General features: G+C 35.3%; 1 protein-coding gene across 1 annotated transcript in view; it reads left to right on the top strand.

Annotated features, from left to right (window-relative positions):
• Positions 1–23,388, top strand: part of ITGB8 (integrin subunit beta 8) — a gene marked incomplete at its 5' end in the record, with an annotated part of 96,806 nt that overhangs the window by 38,818 nt on the left and 34,600 nt on the right. Inside the window, 4 exons of the mRNA XM_082632046.1 lie at positions 3,479–3,650; positions 12,609–12,855; positions 14,275–14,440; positions 15,021–15,179. Of these exons, the coding sequence (XP_082488172.1) occupies positions 3,479–3,650; positions 12,609–12,855; positions 14,275–14,440; positions 15,021–15,179 (744 nt within the window). The remainder of the gene's footprint in view (positions 1–3,478; positions 3,651–12,608; positions 12,856–14,274; positions 14,441–15,020; positions 15,180–23,388) is intronic.

Raw genomic sequence — 23,388 nt, 5'->3', positions numbered from 1 at the left:
ACTTAAGCCTGGTTTGTGTAATTCTCAAAGCTGGTCAAAAGTAAAAGTTCACTAGAAAATTTACACAGAGTATAATCAATTTGTCTGCATTCTTGTGTAGCATGTCAATCTGCCATTCTATATATTTTGACTTCTCTTTTTCTCCATGCTACATAAAAGGAACTGAAAATATTTAGGATAGACAAAATTGTATCAATATTACCTAGTTCAATGCCTCATATTCCTTTTGACATATGTGAAAGACTTGACATAACATATGTGAAAAAAAAAGACCACTTAACATATGTGAAAGTTTTGAAGACTTCTCTTCCTCTTCTGCCTGATATGTCAGATACAGGTTGTGATTACATAGCCAGAAGTTTACAGGGCAGCCTTGGAGCATAATTAAACTGAAATACAATACAAAGGGCATCCACTGTCAAAAAGGAAGATGATAGAATTCTTTCATTTCTGTGCAGATTGCCATGCTTGGAGGTTAGAAAGACTCAGAAACGAGTAGGAGAAAAACCTCTTCCTATTTATATCTCCAGACTACATTAAACGGATGAAAGTAACAACTGATGAGAAGCCAACCAGGGCAACTTTCTAACCTGGGCTTTTCATTCTCAAATAGGTTTTAGACAGCTGGAGTATAAGTTTGTTTGAGTAATTCTTGTAGAAAAAGTAAAATATAAGAATTAGAAGACATTAAAATGACACAAAACACCAGAAGTTAAAAGGGTGTGGTTTCAAATTCTTTTCTTTTATACAGAGTGGAAAGTAGGCCACAGTGGGTAGGGGCAGCATTCCATTCTTTATTTTGATGCCACGATCTTTTCTTCCCTTCTCAAACCTAATTGTCAAATTGGCAATGTTTTTCTAACTTAGTTTTTACAGTAGAGTAAAAACAGCCATGCTGATTCAGACACTGCAAAACAAATTTTGGCCTATTTCAGCAAAATGATTTGACATTTAAAGGTCAAATGGCATAGCTTGATGTATAGTTGCAGTGAATTAACCACCCTCCCCTCTTTTTCATTCTGTATATACAAATCACAAAATTTCCGGCTGAAAAGAAAAATCAGAGTTATTTGTATTTTATTTCCTTTCCTGATTTGAAGGCTTGCAGTTTTTACTTAAATTAATTAAATTAAAACACATGTGGCCCTTGGTCTGTGGCCTTCATGGGAGGCATGAATGAGCATACATGTACCAAGCCTTACACGCCCTCAGTATTCCCCAGGCTCTGGGACAGCTGAGATTCCCCATCCAGCCCCTTATATCTAGGAGTATATGCCACCTTTCTCTGAGGAGCTCCAAGTTGTTTAAAAACTAAATCTCACATTCAGAACCTCTAAGTTTTAACAACAGATAGGATAAACTTGGAAATGAGAAATTAAGGCTTTAAACATTTTAAACTTCAGGCTAAAATCTAGGTGTATGGTCAATAGCAAGGCAAATCGAATTCTTCTATTCCCATGAAGTCATTCACCAATGACACCTGGAGATCTTGACTGAAAAGAACATATTCTCTTTTGTCTTTTTTTAAAACAAATTTATTTATTTATTTTTGGCTGCATTGGGTCTTTGTTGCTGTGTGTGGGCTTTTCTCTAGTTGTGGCGAGCGGGGGCTACTCTTCGTTGCAGTGCGCTGCCTTCTCACTGCAGTGGCTTCTCTTGCAGAGCACGGGCTCTAGGCACGCGGACTTCAGTAGCTGTGGCAAGTGGGCTCAGTAGTTGTGGCTCACGGGGTCTAGAGTGCAGGCTCAGTAGTCGTGGTGCACGGGCTTAGTTGCTCCGCAGCATGTGGGATCTTCCCCGACCAGGGCTCGAACCTGTGTCCCCTGCATTGGCAGGCGGATTCTCAACCACCGTGCCACCAGGGAAGCCCTCTCTTTTGTCTTTTAATTATATTTATATTACAACTGTGCACCACACTCTAATTCAGGATCTGTACTGTAAAGGGTCACATAGTTAAATTTTTTATGCCACATACTATCTCTGTTGTACATTCTTCTTCTCCTTTTTTATTGTTTTACGGCATTTAAAAAATGTAACAAGTATTTTTTAGCACTCAAGCCATACAAAAACAAGCCATGAGCTGTGTTTGTCCCACTGTCTCTAGTTTTCCAACCCTTTTTCTAAATTGAGAGAAGAATTAAATTAAAATCTTTGTATGAATGTTTTTATATTGCCTACCACCATCCCATCTAATTCCTCACCAGTGCCAAGGATCTCCTTATTCATAATTAGTGATCTCATAGTCAACTAATATTAAACTTGAATATAATCTCTTTTCTCCATAACCCTATGACATTCTGTGCTTCCCCTAAATTTAATGCCTATGATAATTACATTTACTTGCTTAATGGCTGAATTCACTGATGGTCTGTTGACTCTGATAACAGGGACTCTATCTGTCGTGTTCCAGTCTGTATCCTCAGCACCTAACAAACTACTGTCCCTGAGTAAGTATTCAGTCAACATTCTTTGATTGAATGAGTAATTGATCAGAAACCCAGTTCTTTGAATCGGTTGAACTAGATGAGGAATGACTGAATGCCAGATCAAAATAGCCACATCCAGGAAGATCACTAAGCAAATATCCAGCCAATATGTAAGCAAATATCCCAAATAATTCAGGCCAACATTATATATAATAAACTATCTTTCTATACTTTTCAATACATTTCCTGTTCTTAGGAAAAATCCTGAATGGTTACATTCAAAGATAAAAATATCAAATCTTTCTCAGTCAAGATAAATTATATTTTAAGCTTGCTCCATTAATTCCAAGTTTACTGGATGGCTATTGGATTACCATCAACTAACCAGTGCTGAATGGTAATGAAAGTTCAAGATTCTGTTCAAAATCAGGAGAATTTGAGCTGCACTTTTATATCTCCCAGCCTCATTATGAGCATCTTCCTTGGTCTACTGAATTATAGGCTGTTACATGTATAAGAAGTCGGGAAATTTTTAGTCTAAGAAATACAGATTTCCAATTCATTCTTTTATGAATTTTCAGTACCTAATTAGGCATGTGATTTCTAAGGACTTGCTCTCACATTCCAAACATAACAGTATATAGTAAACATACCAGTTGGGTTCTTTGAGAACTGAAGCTTACATGTGGAACCACACTGAATGGTCTATTTTGGCTAAATTTTCTTTTGGAGCAGTATTTCCAAAGTAAAATATTTAGAAAGAATTAAGTTGGTATAATTTTACAGTGATCAGTTAACAATATTTAAAGTACTTAGTTTAAATCTTTTTATTATTCATTTTCTTCTTTCAAAATAACATTTAGAAATTAAAGCTTTATTTAAGACAAATTTGCCAGTATTCTTATTGGAAACATGCAGCTATTCTTAACAGTTGTATAATTTGTACAATATTGGAAGATGGCTTCTTTGCAGTGTTTGTTATGTGGTTTTCTTTGGTTATAACTGAGATGATATGCACTAAAAACATCAGTGATTTTCCTTCTTTTAAACAGGATTTCATTTCAGGTGGATCAAAGAATGAACGTTGTGATATTGTTTCCAATTTAATAAACAAAGGCTGCTCAATTGATTTGATAGAATACCCATCTGTGCATGTAACACCAAGTGAAAATGAAATTAATACCCAGGTGACACCAGGAGAAGTGCTGATTCAGCTACGTCAAGGTATGGTTATTTTCAAATAAATCAATGGTGAGTCTTAATTTGAAATTATATCTAGTTTTATTTGCTCATATTTAACATTTTATGGCAGGCAGTATTGCTGCAGTAGAAATAAGAGTGGGCTCAGAATCAAGAAATCAGAATTCTAGTCTTTCTTATGCCTGTAGCTAGCTGTGTGGCCTCGGACACTCTGCAAACCTGACCACACTATATTATAATTATGTGTTTCCAAACTTGATCACATTGTACTGTAATTGTGTTCCTATGCCACTGCCAGCTCTGGAAGAAAGAGAACATGTTTTATTCCACTCTGTTTCTCCAATGCCTAACAGAGTGCTGGCATGTAGTAAGCACTCCATAAGTGTTTGCTGAATTTGTTAGTTGATTAATTAGTAAGAGATGTGAATTAAGCAAAGTCTTAGAGCCTGTGTGATAAGCTTTTAAACTGAAAACTATAATTCATAATTATCATAATTAGCTTGAGCTGCTTTGGCCCCTGAGAGTAATATACACTTTTCTTCCAATACTTCTCTTATACTTGTCCTTCCACACCACTGTATTGCACATGTAGCAGGCCACTGGAAATTATTCATTTTCTCCAGTGCCAGAGAATCCCAATGAACTAACTACATATCGCAAGATAAGTTCAGGTACAAAGATATGCATCACTCAACTAGATACATTTAGTTTTAAGTGGTATGAAATTGCCTTCAAGCCATCAATATTTCCTTTTGTGTGGTCTTGTCCTGTCATTAAACTTTTGAATATCCATTATCGACATATGACCTCCCAATTCCAAAGCTGAGCTATTTTTCCCAGACTCTTGGATTACCAAAATAACGAAATCCATTTCTTTCTTGGCCCTAGGCATATTCCCAGCTTCCAATTAAAACTGTGCACTTCACCATATCCAACAATTATACAGCCCAGTATGGACATAAATGAGTGATAGCTGGAAAGGGATACACAAAAATTAAAGTAACTAGGTTGGTTAGATTATGACACTTGCCACCTTCTATGGCTGCCATAGCAAAATACCATACACTAAGTGGCTTAAACAACAGAAATTTATTTTCTCACAGTCCTAGGAGCTAGGAAATCTAAGATCAAGGTGCTAGCAGTTTCGGTTTCTGGAGAGGGAGAGAGAATGACAGACAGACAGAAAAGGAGCTCTCTGTTGTCTCTACATATAAGGGCACTGAATCCACCATGAGGACCCCACCCTCAGGACCTCATCTATATCTAGTCATCTCCCAAAGGCTCCATCTCCAAACACCATCACATTGTGAGTTAGGGCTTCAACATGGAAATTTGGCTGGTGGCGGGGGCAGGGAGGGGGCAAAATTCAATCCATAATCCTTGATATATAAAATAATGTTTTCAAAGGCTATGAAATATTTTTAGAAATTAATTATATTTTATACAAGAAAACTGAACTCCAAAAAGTGAAACTGTTTTTATAGGCCAACATCTCTGAACACCTCACAATAAAATTTAAAATCAATACAAGAGGATAAACAAATATTAAATAATAGAGAAACAAAGAAAAGCTTTTCCTAAATAAACTCTATCTCCAAGAATAAATCAAAACTCTAGTCATAGACTGTTTGATAATAACAATAATAACAACACACATCATAACATAATGGTATGTGTTCAAAGTTGCTCTCAGGATAATTCAAAACTTTAAATGCTTTTATTATCAAAGAAGAATGAAGCATCCAAATAAAGGTATAGGAACAACAAAAACAAAATAACCATAAGGAAAACAAGAGGAAGAAATTCATAAGTTAAGAAAAAAAACAAAATGAAATGCAAAATAGAAATAAAAAAGTAAAATGAACGTATAAATCCAAAATCTGGTTATTTGTAAAGCCCAATGAAATAGACAAATTGTTGGCAAAGCTAATTAAGAAAAAAGGAAAAAAAGCAAATGACCTGATTATACAGACCATAACCAGAGAAACAAATATTGGGTAAAAAACAACTTTAAGAAAATATTAAAAATGGTAAAATGTATTGAATGTGTTAAAATATATAAATTGTGATAATAAAGATAATTGTCTAGGAAAATATACATGACTAAAATTGACTCTAGAAGAGGGAAAGCCCTAAGAAACCTAATAAAGATAGAAGAAGTTAAGAAAATTATTTTAAAAACTCCCCTAAAAACATTAGGTCTAAAGGTTTTCATGGGAAGAAATGATTTCATGCTCCCCTAAACATTTAAGGAACACATTATCCCTATGCTACATAAACTCTTCCATGGTTTTAGAGAAGGCATAGAAGCTACTCAATTTTTACAACCTTATCATAACTCTAGTATCAAATCCCTAATAACATTTTAAGAAATCAAATTAAACTGCATGTGATAATAACAGCAATGTCACCATACAAGTAGATTTAACCTAGAGTAGTTGATTGTCTTAAAATTAATGTATTTTTATCATCTTTGTTTGACAAAAGAAGAAAAATATATATTGTTATCTCAATAGATGCCAAAAATCATACAATAAAAATTTAGTATCCATTCCTGCCCAAACCAAAATTGCAGAATATTTCTTTAATATGTATTAAAATCCTTCTGAAAGTTTTACATAAAAGCAATCAGACAAGAAAACCGAGTACGAGTTATCAACATTTTGAAAAGGTAAAGCAAAATTATCATTATATGTCTACCTGGAAATCCAGGCAAATCAACGAAAACTAACTATTAAAATTAAAAATAAAAGGCCATGGCAGGAAATTTTTTAAATATTCAAAAATCAATGAATTTCCTATATAGCATTAAATATAACTTAAAAAGGGATCATTTCAAAGCAGCAACCTAAAATGTAAACTGCCTAGTGATAAACTTTCTAAAAAATATGTAGAGTCGGGCTTCCCTGGTGGTGCAGTGGTTGAGAGTCCACCTGCCGATGCAGGGGACACGGGTTCGTGCCCCGGTCCGGGAAGATCCCACATGCCGCGGAGGGGCTGGGCCCGTGAGCCATGGCTGCTGAGCCTGCACGTCCGGAGCCTATGCTCCGCAATGGGAGAGGCCACGGCAGTGAGAGGCCCGCATACCGCAAAAAAAAAAAAAAAAAAAAAAAAAAAGTAGAGTCTATTATGTTACATAAAAGACAGTATGAATAGATGCAGAAGAATTTTATGTTCCTGAATAGGAAATCAATATTATAAAAATAACAGTTTTCTATAAATATATTCCAGTAATGTAACAAAATCTAAGTGAATCAATAAATGTAAGACAGTCCCAATCAAATTTAAATGCAGTTTGTTTAAACAAATCTTCAGTGATACTCATTATACATGTATCTATCTATATCTATCTCTCCATATATATAACAACATATTTATTTAGGATACATTCCTAGGAATAGATTTATTAGGTCATGTATATTACCAGATTATTCACAAGAAAAATTCATGCCCAGTTAGGCTTTCAAGAGTCAACCTCACCCATTCTCATTCTTTTTAATCTCTTCAATTTGTTAAGTGTAACTAGTCCATTAGGTGTTTTCTTTTGTCTTTTTCCTATTACTAGAAAGCTTGAACATTTTTCTTAAGCTTATTAACTATCTTTATCTCTCCATTTTGTGTGTGATTTGCCCCTCCATACAAATTGGTTTATTTTTCTCATTGAATATTAATTTTCAACAGCTTACAGATGAGGCTTATCATATATTATTTACCTCTAAAAAATGACTAATAGCCTTTAAAAATGTCTTGCTCTTTTTTAAATACTTGAGATTTGAAAATTACAAGGTGCATTTTTTTATACTGGTATGTTACTTTTAAATTTATATACTTAAATGAATTTAGTCTGTTCTCTTCTGTAAACATAATGGTGGCTGAATTCTCCTGAGACCATAAATTAACAGTTCAAAAGTTGGGAAGTTATTTCAGTGCTGTAGATAAGCAATGGCAGTAATGGTAACAAGGCAGGAGAAAAATGGCCAGACTTGAGAGATAATCCGGAGGTTTCATCCCCAGGGATTGGTGATTGATGAGTATGGGAACACCTGGGCTCTGGCTCGAGCATCTAGGTGAGGTGGACAAGGCTGCTCTTTGTGGAGGGGGTGAGTCTGAGTTCAAACAGACATCTTGAATTAAGGTAGTGACTTATCCGTTAGAGGCTGGAGTTCTGGGGAGAGATAGCGTTGGAGATAGAGAAGCTGGAGATGTCAACATGAGGTAGTAAGTGAAGGTAGTATGAATGAGATCATGGGAGTAGGAGAATCAAAACACAAATGCTTAATGTCTATGTCAATCATTATAGGGTTTGATTTTAGTCAATTCCCCAATCCTCATGAACTTCTGTGTGAAAATAGTGTAACTGTCTAACGTGTATGTTATATTTCCAACATAGCTATGACAGAACTATATTTTTATAATCTGCATATATAGCAAATAATTATTAAAATAGATTTAATAAGTTCATCTAAAAGTGCATTGTGGCATCAAAGACATACCAGCTTTGGGGCATAATATATAAAGCTGTATTTTACCAACTACAGATATATAGGAACCTCATTCCTTACAATGTAAAAGTCCTTTGCACCCTAACACATATATAAGAGTTGAGGGTCTGGTATAATGAATACCTAAGTGTAAAATACATTTATTCCCTAATATTAATTTTGATTTTTTAGAGTTATTTATAGATAACCATTTGATTCTTACCTGATAAAAATTCATGACCTTCAATGTAGCATTTATAAAGGATTTTTAAAAGTTTTTATTTTTAAAAATAAAAATATTTCTATTTTATCATATACTAAGTTTTTAAAGGAATGTTAGGGCTATATAAAATATGTATATAATATATATAATTGAATATTTTAAATGAGATTTTAAAAAGATATTTTCTTTTACTTTTCACTTCTTAAACTATACTTTTAAAATTTTTACCTATCAATTTTATGGAAAAATAATAACAGAAATAGGCGACTAATCCTAGTTTATGTCCCCTATGAACAGTGAAATGAAATGAAATCTTTAGGAAGATAGGTGAGAGAAGATAATTCTCGATTTCTGTTTCAGAAGTAATATAATGTATATGACAAGGATGAGTATAATTTGTACTTCACTAATTGAAGAAAAGGTTTCAAACTTGATTCATTTTAATATTATAAAGAAAAAAGTTCTTTAGTGTAGCTTAATTTAAAATGTAAGATTTTTCAGGTATTCTTGAATTCAAAACTTTTTTCAAAAAACCTAAAAATATATAGTCATGCATTTTTCCTCCTCAACACCTGGCACATATCCCCCACAGAAATCCAGAAATGTGCTGGAGTCTGTACCTCGCTGTTTCAAACTAGTCTTATTCTTGGGCCCTCTCCTTCCCCTGCTCAAGGATAATGAATAGAAATTGGCAGCTCTTTCTTCCTGCTACAGTTCTCCATATTTTCTTATGGTTTTTCAGTTTCATCTTATGCAGAATATTTCTTATTTATCTTAATATCCAGTCATGTTTGTTGTAGCCAGCTCTTCAGAGATGCTCACGCCATTATTTGAGTGATTTAAAACTCATTCGAACAACTTTAGTTTTTTGGTCTATTCAAACCAATATTGGCAATAGCTCTAAGTAGGTCTCAACTTTCCTCCAAGTCCTCTTTCTTATTCTATGTCACAGACTCTTTTCTTGCCTTTAAAGTTAATCAAAGGAATAGGATTTGAGCCTTTAGAATCTCAAATTATGAGGATGAAGCTTTCCTGGAGGTAATGTAAGTGGTGGCATAAATATTTTGGGGCCAGATGATTCTCTTTTCCTCTTATAGAGAGAAACTATTTAAGATCTCCCTAAACTATGGGAAAGAAGTTATAAATATTAGCTTCTTACTGTGGTATATATATGGGCCTTTTGATATGCTGTATCAAAATATTCTTCCAATATAGTTTAAAGGACATTTATGAGTGGCTATGCATGTACCAAACCCAGAGGCTTCAGAGATGAATAAACAGTTCTTACCCTAATGTTGTTCTATCTAATGTTAGATAGAACAGTTCTATCTATCATCTGCTCTAACATTAGAACAGATCTAATGTTAGAATCTAGTAATACTAATGGTAATAATTACTAATGTCTATGTATTTACTGTGTACCAAATACTGTGGTAAATATTTTATATGGATCACTGAACTTAGTAGCTCTTACCCACTAAAAGAATCCACCCCCATATAGCTCCTCTCTCAGAGTAGCATTTAAGACATTGCTGCTGGAATTTATATCACAGTGGTGATGGCCGCAGATATTGTCTTATTTTTAGACATGTTTCTTTCTCATTCGATATATTCAAAACCTCTTTAATGTCATCTTCCCTTTGAGCCCAGTGTTGGTGGCACCCCAGTAGGAACTGAATGGCGATTTTATCCAGGGACATGGTATCCATGTTCCCATGAAAAGATATTTCTACTGCCTCCAAGAGAAGGTTTCTCCGTCATAAATAATTATCCAATCCAAAGCCAACTTGAGAGCATAATGTGGGGAGTGTCTCAGGCTCATGGGCAAAATGTGGTAATCTAAGCTTGGCCCCTTCAGCTTCCTCCTTAACAAGCAGAGTGGGGTTTGGGGTCAGCCTATGTAGGGCTGCCCACCTTAAGCTTACTACTTAAAGGTAGAACCTTTTAGGAAACTCAAGTGCCTTGCAGTTTAAAAGTAGCGATTATCATTCTCTCCAGCGATGAGTAAAAGGCCTGTGTACAGAAAGATTCTCCTTTCTCCTTTAGTGAAAACTTGTCTTACTGAGGTGTCAGCCCACGCTGAGGTCTTCAAGTGACCCAGGTACATGTGCTAACGCCAGCATCTATGTAATCCAAATCAAGCTACAGCAGCCTGCATCCTCTAACCATGGCCATATGGCCAGGCTTCCTAAAAGCCTGGCAAGGCTTCCTAAAAGCCCTCTTCTTTGCTGAGGCCAGTGAGACTGGCCTTCCTAAAAGCCCTCTGGCAAGGCTTCCTAAAAGCCCTCTCTTTGCTGAGGTCAGTGAGACTAGGATTCGCTTGCTAGGCTATGAGCAGCTGACATGTGCTGAAGGCTCCTGTGTGGCTAGCATTTTACTGGAGCTTACTGAATAGCTCAGGCCTCCAAGGCCTGTGCTTTTGCTGATGCTTTGTAGACTCTGCCTGTTGGCTGAGATAACCAACCAATAATATAACAACTCACACAATATGCTGAATATCTGGTACATTTTTCGATGACTCTATAAAAATAGGCAGCCATTCATCTTTAGACAGAGCCACCATAAACTATAATGATCCATCAAGAAGAAAATACCATGTGGCCAGCTCCTAATGCCTTCAGCCATATGTCCAAGTCAACAGTTAAAAAACAACTACACAACTTTAAAAAAATTAAAAATTAAATGCTGACCCACACATTAAAATTCAAGCTCCTCCACATGAACCACACTCCCCAATATGCTCCATTTCTACTTCTCATCGATCCAGCCCTGTCTACCAGATTCTATCATTCTTCTGAATTAAACTTCTCTACCCAAATTGCAGGGCACTTCCACATGGGCAGGATTTTTCACCAGATACTTGGAAAGTAGAGCCAAATATATGTTCACTGGAGGCAGCCCAGCTCCTAAAAAAAAGGAGTGAAAGAGTTGACTGGGCTGGGCTATGCAAGCCCAATTTCGCCTCCCAAACTCTTGGGCTGAAAATCCAAGAATGTTATAATAAAGAAGTTTCCTGCATTTAAAGGCAAATTAGGAATAATAGCCCCTTTCTCCCATAATTAATATTACAAACCAAAAAATCTTACTATTTTTAATACATTCCATAATCTGGCTGAAGAACATTTGATTTGTGAAGTAAGTTTAAAAATATTGCTATTTTTAAGCATATTAAGACTGAAAATATGATTTGGTAAATTGTAAGATTCCTTTAATAAGTAGATCAGGCTACCAATTATGTATACAAATTGGTATTAAAAAGTTTTTACACTCAAAATATTCCCCAAATAATTAATGACTTACAAGTATTTGCTTTATTATTTAAAAAAGTAAAATTCACAAACTTCCTGTATTTAAATTGATAACTTTTCATCATGTACATTAGAAAGTTAAATACAGAAGTATTAACTCTGTAGGGTACCAGATCCTTCTATCACTTGATAATGGACAGAAAACTAAATAAAATTGTATTGCAAAGATAGTTGTCTTTTGGAGGCTCCAACAATTCTCCTCATGGTGACCCTCTCTACTCATCCAGTTTCTTTGCCCCTGTGATCTCCCTTCAACATATGTTTATCATGCACCGATTATGCATTGGACAAATGCTGTCCCCTACATTGTCTTGGTCCTCAATGTGGCACTGCTGCATATCATTCTTCAGACCACTGTCTCATTTCTTCTTACAACTAACTGTTGGGGAGAATCTAATCAAGTAACATGATGAGGTAGGAATTATTTTGAATAGCTTAATGTACTTCTCAGTACCAGAGTTTTCATATGTCATATGTAAATATACCTTAACTCAAAAGAATAAATCTACACCTGCATCCAATAAGGGGTAAATTTTCTTAGAATACCTTTCTGTCTGTCTTCATATCTAAATGCGACCTGAAAACAAACACAGACACCTACTCTCTCTTATGATAGAATGCTGTTGCCATTTGTGCTGTGCTTTACTAGACACTAGAAATACAGGTTCATATGGTGATAAATATATTCCCTATTACATTTATGTTGAGCTGGTCTATTTGTTATTATCTCTACCTGTCCTATAGAATTACGAGAAACGCATTATAGAAGTTGGAGACTAAGACATTGGTATGTCTGGGATGGTATGGTTTCCAAACTGCCTTGAAATTATTCTGGAATATTCCCAATTTCATTCATTATGCACAAATTTGTGATAATTGTTCTATACCTAAAATGTGACTGGCTTATTGATAGCTTAACCTGAGATGTTTAAAATGAATACTATACTATGTTTGTCTTTCTTTGAACTAGGAGCTGAAGCTAATTTTATGCTGAAAATTCATCCTCTGAAGAAATATCCTGTGGATCTTTATTATCTGGTTGATGTCTCAGCATCAATGCACAATAATATTGAAAAATTAAATTCAGTTGGAAATGATTTATCTAGAAAAATGGCATTTTTCTCCCATGACTTCCGCCTTGGATTTGGCTCATACGTTGATAAAACAGTTTCACCATACATTAGTATCCATCCAGAAAGAATTCATAATCAATGCAGGTATCTAATATTTGATGTGGACTTCCTAATGCTAAACAAATTTAAAATCTTATAAAACCTCATTTTGTTTTTAAATCAAAGACTTACTAAATTTTATATTTTTGTTTTAATTAAATGATAAATGAAAATATGTATAGAAGAAGTATGTTCCTATCTGAAAACTTCTGAGACTGAAGGGTGGCTTTTTACTTTATATTTTTTCAAATATCATTCACTTAGTTTCTATCACAAAAAACACAAATAATATTAGTAATTTTGGATAAACCTCCAATAATCAGGCTACCAAATATATATATATATATATATATATATATAATATATATATGTATAATACGTCTTTGAAAATTCTGTATTCCTTTTTTGATCGCTCCAAATTTGCTGAATTAAGGTTTATCAAATTTATAGTACTTATTTTGCCAGTATTGCATCTGTATTTCCATTACTGTATTGTGACTGTTTATAATTACATTGCTTATGATGTGATTTCAAAGAAAACTCAGCTAGCATATGGAGGGTAGGTAGGTCAAAAGATGAGAATTTGTTTGCTAGAAAGACCCCTTTTTCTTATCATTTTGGAACAGCATATTCCCTACTATGAAAGGAAAACAGACCTTTAAAAAATGAATTTCTCACTTCTCACACAATACTTAGCCTGTTGAATTTTCAGAGAGAAATATAAATGTGTTCAGTTCTTCCTTAACAAAACATTTCATTTTATCATCTTCTTTCCTACTTTCATGAATTGCCCAAATCGCTTTACAGTATGTACTCTAATTTACCAAAACAACTCTGCTTTCTGTTGTAGAGGAACAAGACTGATGCCTCTCCACATGGAGCTTCACACACCTTCTCCCTAAATACAAATGCACCTGAGGAATGATCCTCACCTTTGGGGACATTATGGAATTCTCAAAACAATTTTAATGAAATTGACCATTCATCAATAATTCTACACCAAGCATCGCTTTAAAATTAGCAAAATATTTTAAAATATCTAACAGTAGTATAATATTTTAACTAAATTCCTAAAAACATTTCCCAAAAAGTGTTTTTCAGCTGTTCCATGGGCAAATGTGATAGGAAATCACTGTAAATTTTCATCTCTTCTTAAAAATTAACAGTGCATATTAGCATAATAAAAGCCCTTAGATGTCCTATATTAAACATGTTTAATCTTCTTTATGTTTTGACAACCAAGGCATTATATTCCTACATACAAAGAAATATTCACCAATATTGAGCTTTTCTCTGATTTTATAAAATACAGATTTTCTCTAATAAAATTTTCTTGACAAAAATAAAAAAAGGTATTCCCTTCTCACATCAACCACACACTTTTACTATGACCATGAGTAGTATTTTGGATCTTTGAAGGACGCATAGCAAAACAGAATTTGCGTTTCTTCTTTACCCATATAGTGACTACAACTTAGACTGTATGCCTCCCCATGGGTATATCCATGTGCTGTCTTTGACGGAGAACATCACTGAGTTTGAAAAAGCAGTTCACAGACAGAAGATCTCTGGAAATATAGATACACCTGAAGGAGGTTTTGATGCTATGCTTCAGGCAGCTGTCTGTGAGGTAAGAAGTTTCACATTATTGAATATTTGCTCAGATGAAAAATTCTCCAAGAATTTAGGATTTTTCTCTTTGATTTATGGAGTGAAAACATAGCATAGAAGAATACATTCTTCTCCTATCTGTTATTCGTCACCAGTATTATTCATTTTGGTATGTGTTCAGGACAGAGGGGCTAAATTAGGAGAGGGTTATAAATAGGAAAAGATAAAAGGGAAAGAATAACTTATGCACTTGGAAAATCATTTCCAAAAGGGCTGCTTTTTTCACTCACTATTCTCCAAGGAAAAAACAGAAATAGCTTGTTGTCCTACTCACATCACAGTGGGCAGTCTGCACTTCATAAACCTGGCTTGTTCTTCCTCTGTGGAACACCAGAAGTCTCTAGCCAGGAGATAGTGTGGTCAAACGGCTGTGGAAGAGGATATACAAATAAAAGTTAATGCTATTTATGAAACAGCATTGAATTTATGCACATCATTCTAGCCTGACTTAATGTTTTAAATTTAATGTTTAATTGAAATGAAGACCATAGTAAAGATCTATGTTATTGTACAAGATCTAATTTCATGTTTATTTTAAGAGTCACATTGGATGGCGAAAAGAAGCTAAAAGATTGCTGCTGGTGATGACAGATCAGACATCTCATCTTGCTCTAGACAGCAAATTGGCAGGCATAGTGGTGCCAAATGACGGAAACTGCCATCTGAAAAACAACGTCTACGTCAGATCAACGAGCATGGTAATACAGCCATAGCCTATTAGTAGTTATGACTCTTCTGGTTATAGTATAAGTTTAAATTGGCAATTCAGCTGTCCTTGTACCAAGAAATTACCTAAAGGATCATGAAGCAGAGTCAGGATAAGTCATGAAAGACAAGTTACAGAACAATGCAGTCTATAAATTCTGCTCAATAAAATATAAGGCTGAAATACTTTGATAATATCTAGTAGCTGACTCTCTAATATCCTACAAAGCACTGTGTAATTTATGAAAATAAGAGTGACAGAAGAGGTTACTTTTTACTCAACTGAAGGACCTTAAAAGGAAAAGAGCATATACATATACGTTTGCCTTACTAGTTTACTTATAACTACTTCTACAGCGTTAGTATTGAAAAACATATTAGAGATTAAGAAGAATGTATTTGGCTTGAGGAATCCTCGCAGTAAAATAGACAGAATCAAAGTAGAGACTAGGGGGAAAAAGGAGTAAAACAAAACCGGCTTTCAATTTTATCTCACTTCTTCCTTCTGAAGTTTATCTATATTTAAGGGCTCTTTTGTTTAAACAGTGCATATCTGGATTGCTTCCTGAGGGTTAGTTTCCGCTCTGAATCATATATTTAAATACAATCTCTTTTTTTTAACATCTTTATTGGAGTATAATTGCTTTACAATGGTGTGTTAGTTTCTGCTTTATAACAAAGTGAATCAGTTATACATATACATATGTTCCCATATCTCTTCCCTCTTGCATCTCCCTCCCTCCCACCCTCCCTATCCCACCCCTCTAGGTGGTCACAAACCACCGAGTTGATCTCCCTGTGCTATGCGGCTGCTTCCCACTAGCTATCTATTTTACGTTTGGTAGTGTATATATGTCCACGCCACTCTCTCACTTTGTCACAGCTTATTCTTCCCCCTCCCCATATCCTCAAGTCCATTCTCTAGTATGTCTGTGTCTTTATTCCTGTCTTACCCCTAGGTTCTTCATGACATTTTTTCCCCTTAAATTCCATATATATGTGTTAGCATATGGTATTTGTCTTTCTCTTTCTGACTTACTTCACTCTGTATGACAGACTCTAGGTCCATCCACCTCATTACAAATAGCTCAATTTCGTTTCTTTTTATGGCTGAGTAATATTCCATTGTATATATGTGCCACATCTTCTTTATCCATTCATCTGATGATGGACACTTAGGTTGTTTCCATGTCCTGGCTATTGTAAATAGAGCTGCAATGAACACTATGGTACATGACTCTTTTTGAATTACGGTTTCCTCAGGGTATATGCCCAGTAGTGGGATTGCTGGGTCATATGGTAGTTCTATTTGTAGTTTTTTAAGGAACCTCCATATTGTTCTCCATAGTGGCTGTACCGATTCACATTCCCACCAGCAGTGCAAGAGTGTTCCCTTTTCTCCACACCCTCTCCAGCATTTGTTTCTAGATTTTTTGATGATGGCCATTCTGACTGGTGTGAGATGATATCTCATTGTAGTTTTGAACAGCATCTTTCCCAGCATTAGCTATTCTGCATGTAGAAAATAACTGCATAAAGCATCATTTACTTGTGACGTGACACCTGCTTATACAGGCATGGAAATGTTAGAACAAAAGCTTCCAAACTTTCTTATATTGCAGTACCTAGTGTCTTAGTAATCTTTTCCCTCGTACACAGGCAAAACAAGCAAACAAACAGCCTGACAGTTCTGTTTATTAAGTAGTTAGGTCCAAATAACATAACAATTTGTGTCCTAAAAACTTAGTAGCCAGTTAAAAAAATAATACACATGAACATCAAAAAATATATATATGTGTATATATATATACATGTATAGTTTGTCATTCTTAGTAAATAAGTTACAATGGGAACTTCCCAAGCCTTGGAATCAGACTAGATATAACCATCCTCACTTCCTGTTCCGCACTGATTTTCATGTTGCCCAGTTTTGCAAAGATATGGCATCATCTAAAAGAACAGAGCCAAATGTAATGGTAAAGCTGTGAACCACCTCCAGCTAGTAGTTCATGGGTACCTGACAGATGCCATGTATTACTGTGCTTCCCTTAAAAATTCAAGATATTTCGAGGTACCCTGGTGAGTGTACTGCAGTGCTCTAAGGCACCTCATGCACAGTTTGGGAAATACAATATTAGAAGCATATAAATTATGCTGAAATGTGTGTGGTTCCCATCAGTGAAATTTAAATAGTTTAAATTTTGTTAATCTGAAACATTTTACCAGACTTTTTGAAAGTCTAGAGGAGCAACTGTTATTACCGCATAAAACAAGTTCAACCCTTGGTTGGTTTAGGTTCTTGAAAGCAGCCTCAACATTTAAAGATTTTAAAAAATAACTAGACTTTGAATTTTAAATTTTAGGATTTGGAGTTATTCCCTTAGTGTCTTTCTCTTTGCTAATTCTCTTCTACTCAGCCACATTTCACTTTGGTAGACCCATCCACTTTAATTAAGTCATTCATTATCTTTCCTTCCATTCAACCTCTTTTAATCTGAGATAGAGTTCTAATTCATTTACTGGGAGTGGAGGAGAAGACAAGAGGAACTATTCTATTGTGAGACAAGTAGAAGTATTTTTTTAAAGGAAAATAATAATCACATTATTCTCAAATTGCATTGCATTATCGTTTTGAAGTTTTGCCAAGTCACTGAAGTCATCACTCCATAACTGTATTTTAGAGGGTGCTGTTGCTCATATAGGAAGGATTTCTTAAGGCAAAGAAATGTTCTCATACTTTTAGACATATGCCATGCCATATAACCTTATGGAAACAAATCATAATTCTGATGGAATTTTACACAGTGTTTGGGCTCTTATGATATCAGGAATTTGGAAAAACTATCATGAACTTTATTTGCTTTCTTGAAAATTGTTTTACCTACTTAAAACAATGAACCTTCCACATGTCACTGATATGTATTGAATAAACCAAGGAGTAGTGTGCTTATTAATACCTTAGAAGAATATTTTTATCTCATTTATCCCACGTCTGTGTTTTAAGGGATCCTCTTCCTAAGAAGTTCATTCCCTTCATTTCCAGGGACACTGCCTTAAAACAAAAGAAGGTGAAGCCTTTTGATTGATCCCTTGACTATGTGTTTATATACACAAGGTGTACTACTGCTCTGAAACCTCCTACATCCAAAGCTACCCTGAGCCTAATAAGCATATGTACCTGCTAATTTTTTTTTTTTGCTGTACGCGGGCCTCTCACTGTTGTGGCCTCTCCCGTTGCGGAGCACAGGCTCCGGACGCACAGGCTCAGCGGCCATGGCTCACGGGCCCAGCCGCTCCGCGGCATATGGGATCCTCCCAGACCGGGGCACGAACCCGTATCCCCTGCATCGGCAGGCGGACTCTCAACCACTGCGCCACCAGGGAGGCCCTGTACCTGCTAATTTTAAAATGGCCTCCATTCTCTCCTATTCAGCCATTATAGAGGAATTTTAAAAGGTATAATTTAGACAAGCAATCAAACACTTTGCTTCTTGGCTTTATCTCTAGCAGCCAATACCAGTAATGTTGAATAGTACCTGAGCTTCTTGGGCCAAGACTCTGGTTCTTTCATTTATAAAAGGAAAGGATAAAAGACCTTTTACATGTCTAAATTACATGGTCCAGAGTTCTACTGCTTATTCACCTAGCTATTTCATGAGGGTCAATGTGATTTCCAGAATTATAACATCTACCCTGTTTTCAGTTTTTATTAACTGAAACCACATATGTACATACAGTAGCAGTATACTGCATACAGTACAGTGTATACAGTATGAAATTTATCTTTACAACAACTTGGTAAGGTAGTCATAGTTATCTTTCTTTTATTAACAGAAAAACTGAGGGGAGAAGAAACTAAGAATGTTGACTGAGGACAGACAACTAAGAAGTTAATAAGTGGCAGAGCTAGGGCTCAATCCAGTTCAATCTTTTATTAAAATCTATATTCTTAACCACTTTGCCACAGTGTCTCAAGGGAAAACTAGAATAAATAGAGCAGTGAAGTTCTTGCTGTAGTTTCTGCTCTAACTTTCTAGTTACAGTCTTACTTATAGAAGAAATAAAGCAGATAATCTGGCTTACCTAAATTACGTAACATGATAAAATTTTAAACAGTTTAAGCATTGTTACATTTTATATATGGCCATTGGCAAATAATATTATACTATTAAATAAATTACCTTTTCCACTGCTTTTTTCCAGTTGCCAGTATGGAAAGCTTGAGTAGTAATGTAGTTTTATAATTTACCAGTAATAATGCCAGCTTAAAATAAGGAATTGTTTCTAAAATGGTAGAGGTTAGGGGCTTCCCTGGTGGTGCAGTGGTTGAGAGTCTGCCTGCCGATGCAGGGGACACGGGTTCGTGCCCCGGTCCAGGAAGATCCCACATGCCGCAGAGCGGCTGGGCCCATGAGCCATGGCCACTGAGCCTGCGCGTCCGGAGCCTGTGCTCCACAATGGGAGAGGCCACAACAGTGAGAGGCCTGTGTACCACAAAAAATAAAAATAAAATTAAAAATTAAAAAATTAAAAAATTAAATAAAATGGTAGAGATTAGTATAAAAATTGTTAATGGTATAGAAGACAGGTTAATACTGAGGTCCTAGAATTTAACCCTGTCTCCCTACCCAGCTCCTCCAGGGTGATTCCCAACTTCATTCAAAGCCCTCCTCACAACCATTCACCCCATCCTTGGCCAAGAATAACACCAGAGTCTCCAGTAACAATGAAAGGGGCCCAAAGAGCAAATATTTGGAAGAGGCACACAGGTCATGCAGTGAACCATTATTAATGGGACTTTCAAATATTGCTGTGACTCTCAGTCCTGATGGAGAGATGCAAATAGGCAAGATCCTACCACACTTCTAATTATATTTAGTAGCTCAGGTATGGTGTTTCTTTCTCTGAGCATTTTTTTTGTGCCCCATCATATTATGATCAGTGATTCTTCACCCCTCCTATCATTTAACTCCTCAGAATCCCTTTACTTATTTAGTCTCATGGAAATTACTGATATATAATTATAAGAATAATAACATTAAAATTCTAATATGTCAAAACTAAAGCATATAATAAAAATTTTCACCTTATTTCCTGATTCTTACTTTGTTTTTCTCTGCTTAACACTGCATAAAAAAACTTTTTAAATTAATTAAAAAGATAACATCAGTTTAGAGTGTTAGCACCTTTGCGTTTTATGAACATGCACCATCAGGAAAGTAAAGGGAATATCACTCAGGCTAAATGCACCCAGAAAGTTTTAAGTCCATATGCAGCTGGTTTTTTTTTTTTTTTTTGCGGTATGCGGGCCTCTCACTGTTGTGGCCTCTCCCGTTGCGGAGCACAGGCTCCGGACGCGCAGGCCCAGCGGCCATGGCTCACGGGCTCAGCCGCTCCGCGGCATATGGGATCCTCCGAGACCGGGGCACGAACCCGTATCCCCTGCATCGGCAGGCGGACTCTCAACCACTGCGCCACCAGGGAGGCCCTGCAGCTGGTTTTTAAAAAAAATATTGTTACAACTTTTAGTTAAAGGTAAAGAGAGAACTTCAGCAAGAGAAAAATAAAGAGTCACATACAAGGGAACACCCATAAGGCTATCAGCTGGTTTTACAGCAAAATTTGCAGGCCAGAAGGGAGTGGCATGATATACTTAAAGTGTTGAAAGGAAAAAAAACCCTACAACCTAGGATACTCTATACAGCAAGTCATCATTCAGAATTGAAGGAGAGATAAAGAGCATCTCAGACAAGCAAAAACTAACAGAGTTAATCAACACTAACAAACTTACAAGAAACTTTAAAGGGCATTCTTTAAGTGAAAAAGAAAAGGCTGTAACAAAGAAATAAATTACAGGAAGGGGAAAATGCCACTGGTAAAGGCAGATATATAGTAAAGACAGGGGTTCAACTACCTAAATAAGCTACTACAAGGTTAAAAAACAAAAATTGTAGAATCAACTAAAACTACAATAAATAGTTAAGGGATTGATATGAAGATATAAAATATGATATCAAAAACACAAAAGGTGGAGGGGATAGTAAAAAATGTAGCTCTTTTAGAATGTTCTTGAACTTAAATGACTATCAGTTTAAAACAAGTAGATATAGTTAAAGGTCAACATATATGAACTTCATGATAACCACAAATCAAAAACCTGCAATAGGCATACAAAAACTAAAAAGAAAAGAGATGAGCTAAAGCATACCACTAAACTAAAAACAGACTGAAACTGAAAAGACATGAACACAAGCATACAACTAAAGAAAATCATCAGACCACAAGGGGATAGACTAAAACAAGAAGACAAAACAGAGAAACAACCAGAAAAAAGTAACAAAATGGCCATAAGCACATATCTACCAATAATCACTTTAAATGTCAATGGACTAAATGCTCCAATCAAAGGACACAGCGTGGCTGATGGATAAAAAATAACCCATCTATATGCTGTTTATAAGACACTCACTTGAGAGCTAAAGATACACGGACTGAAAGGGGTTGAAAAATGATATTCTATGCAAATGGAAACAAAAGGAAGCTGAAGCAGCAGACCCTTATCAGACAAAATAGACTTTAAAACAAAGTCTATAACAAAAGACAAAGAGGGAATTATATATTATATAATGATAAAGGGATCAATACAAGAAGAGATTACACTCATTAACATATATGTGTCCAAAACAGGAATACATATATAAAATATTAACAGAAATAAAGGGAGAAATGGACAGTAATACAATAATAGTAGGGCACTTTAACATCCCAATGACATCAATGGGGAGATCATTCAGACAGAAAATCAATAAGGGAACAGTGGCCTTAAATGAATCATTAGGCCAGTTGGACTTAATAGATATCTACAGGACATTCCATCCAAAATAGCAGAATGCACATTCTTTTCAAGTGTACATGAAGCATTCTCCAGGATAGATCACATGCTTGTCAATATAAGTCTCAACAAATTTAAGAAAATAGACATTATATCAAGCATCTTTTCTGACCACAATGGCATGAAACTATAGATCATTTACAGAAAGAAAAATGGGAAAAGAACAAACACATAGAGACTAAACAACATGCTACTAAAAAAACAGTGGTCAATGAAGAAACCAATGAGGAAATCAGAAAATATCTTGAGACAAGGTAAATGAAAATGGGAACACAACACTCAAAAATATATGGGGTGCACCAAAAGCAGTTCTAAGAGGGAAGTTAATAGTGATACAGGCCTAACTGAAGAAATAAGAAAAATCTCAAATAAACAGCCTAACTTACCAACTAAAGGAATTAGAAAAAGAAGAGCAAAGTCCAAAGTCAGCAGAAAGAAGGATATAATAAAGATCAAAGCAGAAATAAATAAATTAAAGACACCACCACCCCCCCAAAAATAGAAAAGATCAATGAAACCAAGAACTTATTTTTTGAAAAGATAAACAAAATTGATAAGTCTTTAACCAGGTTCATTCAGAAAAAAAAAAGAGCGTACCCAAATACACAAGATAAGAAATGAAAGAGGAGAAGCTACTGCTGTTATCACAGAAATACAATCATAAGAGAATACTATGAACAGTTAATGCCAACAAATTGGACAACCTAGAAGAAATGGATAAATTCCTAGAAACATACAATATTCCAAGACTGAATCAGGAAGAAATAGATAATTTGAATAGACTGATAAGTAGTGTTGAAATTGAACCAGTAATCAAAACCTCCCAAACAAAAGTCCAGGACCAAAGGGCTTCACAGGGGAATGCTACCAAACATATAAAGAAGAGTTAATACCTATCTTTCTTAAACTATTTCAAGAAATTGAAGAGGAGGAAACACTTTCAAACTCGTTCTATGAAGCCACCATTACCCTGACACCAAAACCAGAGAAAGACAGTACAAAAAAAAAGAAAATTACAGGCCAATATCTCAGATGAATATAGATGATTCTATCACTATACGCAGATGACATGATACTGTATATAGAAAACCCTAAAGTCTTCACCAAAAAGCCATTAGCACTAATAAATTAATTCAGTGAAGTTGCAGGATACAAGATTAATATACAAAAATCTATTGCTTTTCTATACACTAATAATGTATTAGTATTACATATTTTCTCAGGAAGAGAAGGTAAGAAAACAATTCCATTTAAAATCACATCAAAAAGAATAAAATATCTAGGAATAAACTTAACCAAGGAGGTGAAAG

Source organism: Mesoplodon mirus (assembly GCF_964341445.2).
Source record: "Mesoplodon mirus genome assembly, chromosome: 9".
NCBI lineage: Eukaryota > Metazoa > Chordata > Mammalia > Artiodactyla > Ziphiidae > Mesoplodon > Mesoplodon mirus.
This window is presented reverse-complemented; position numbering and strand designations above follow the sequence as displayed.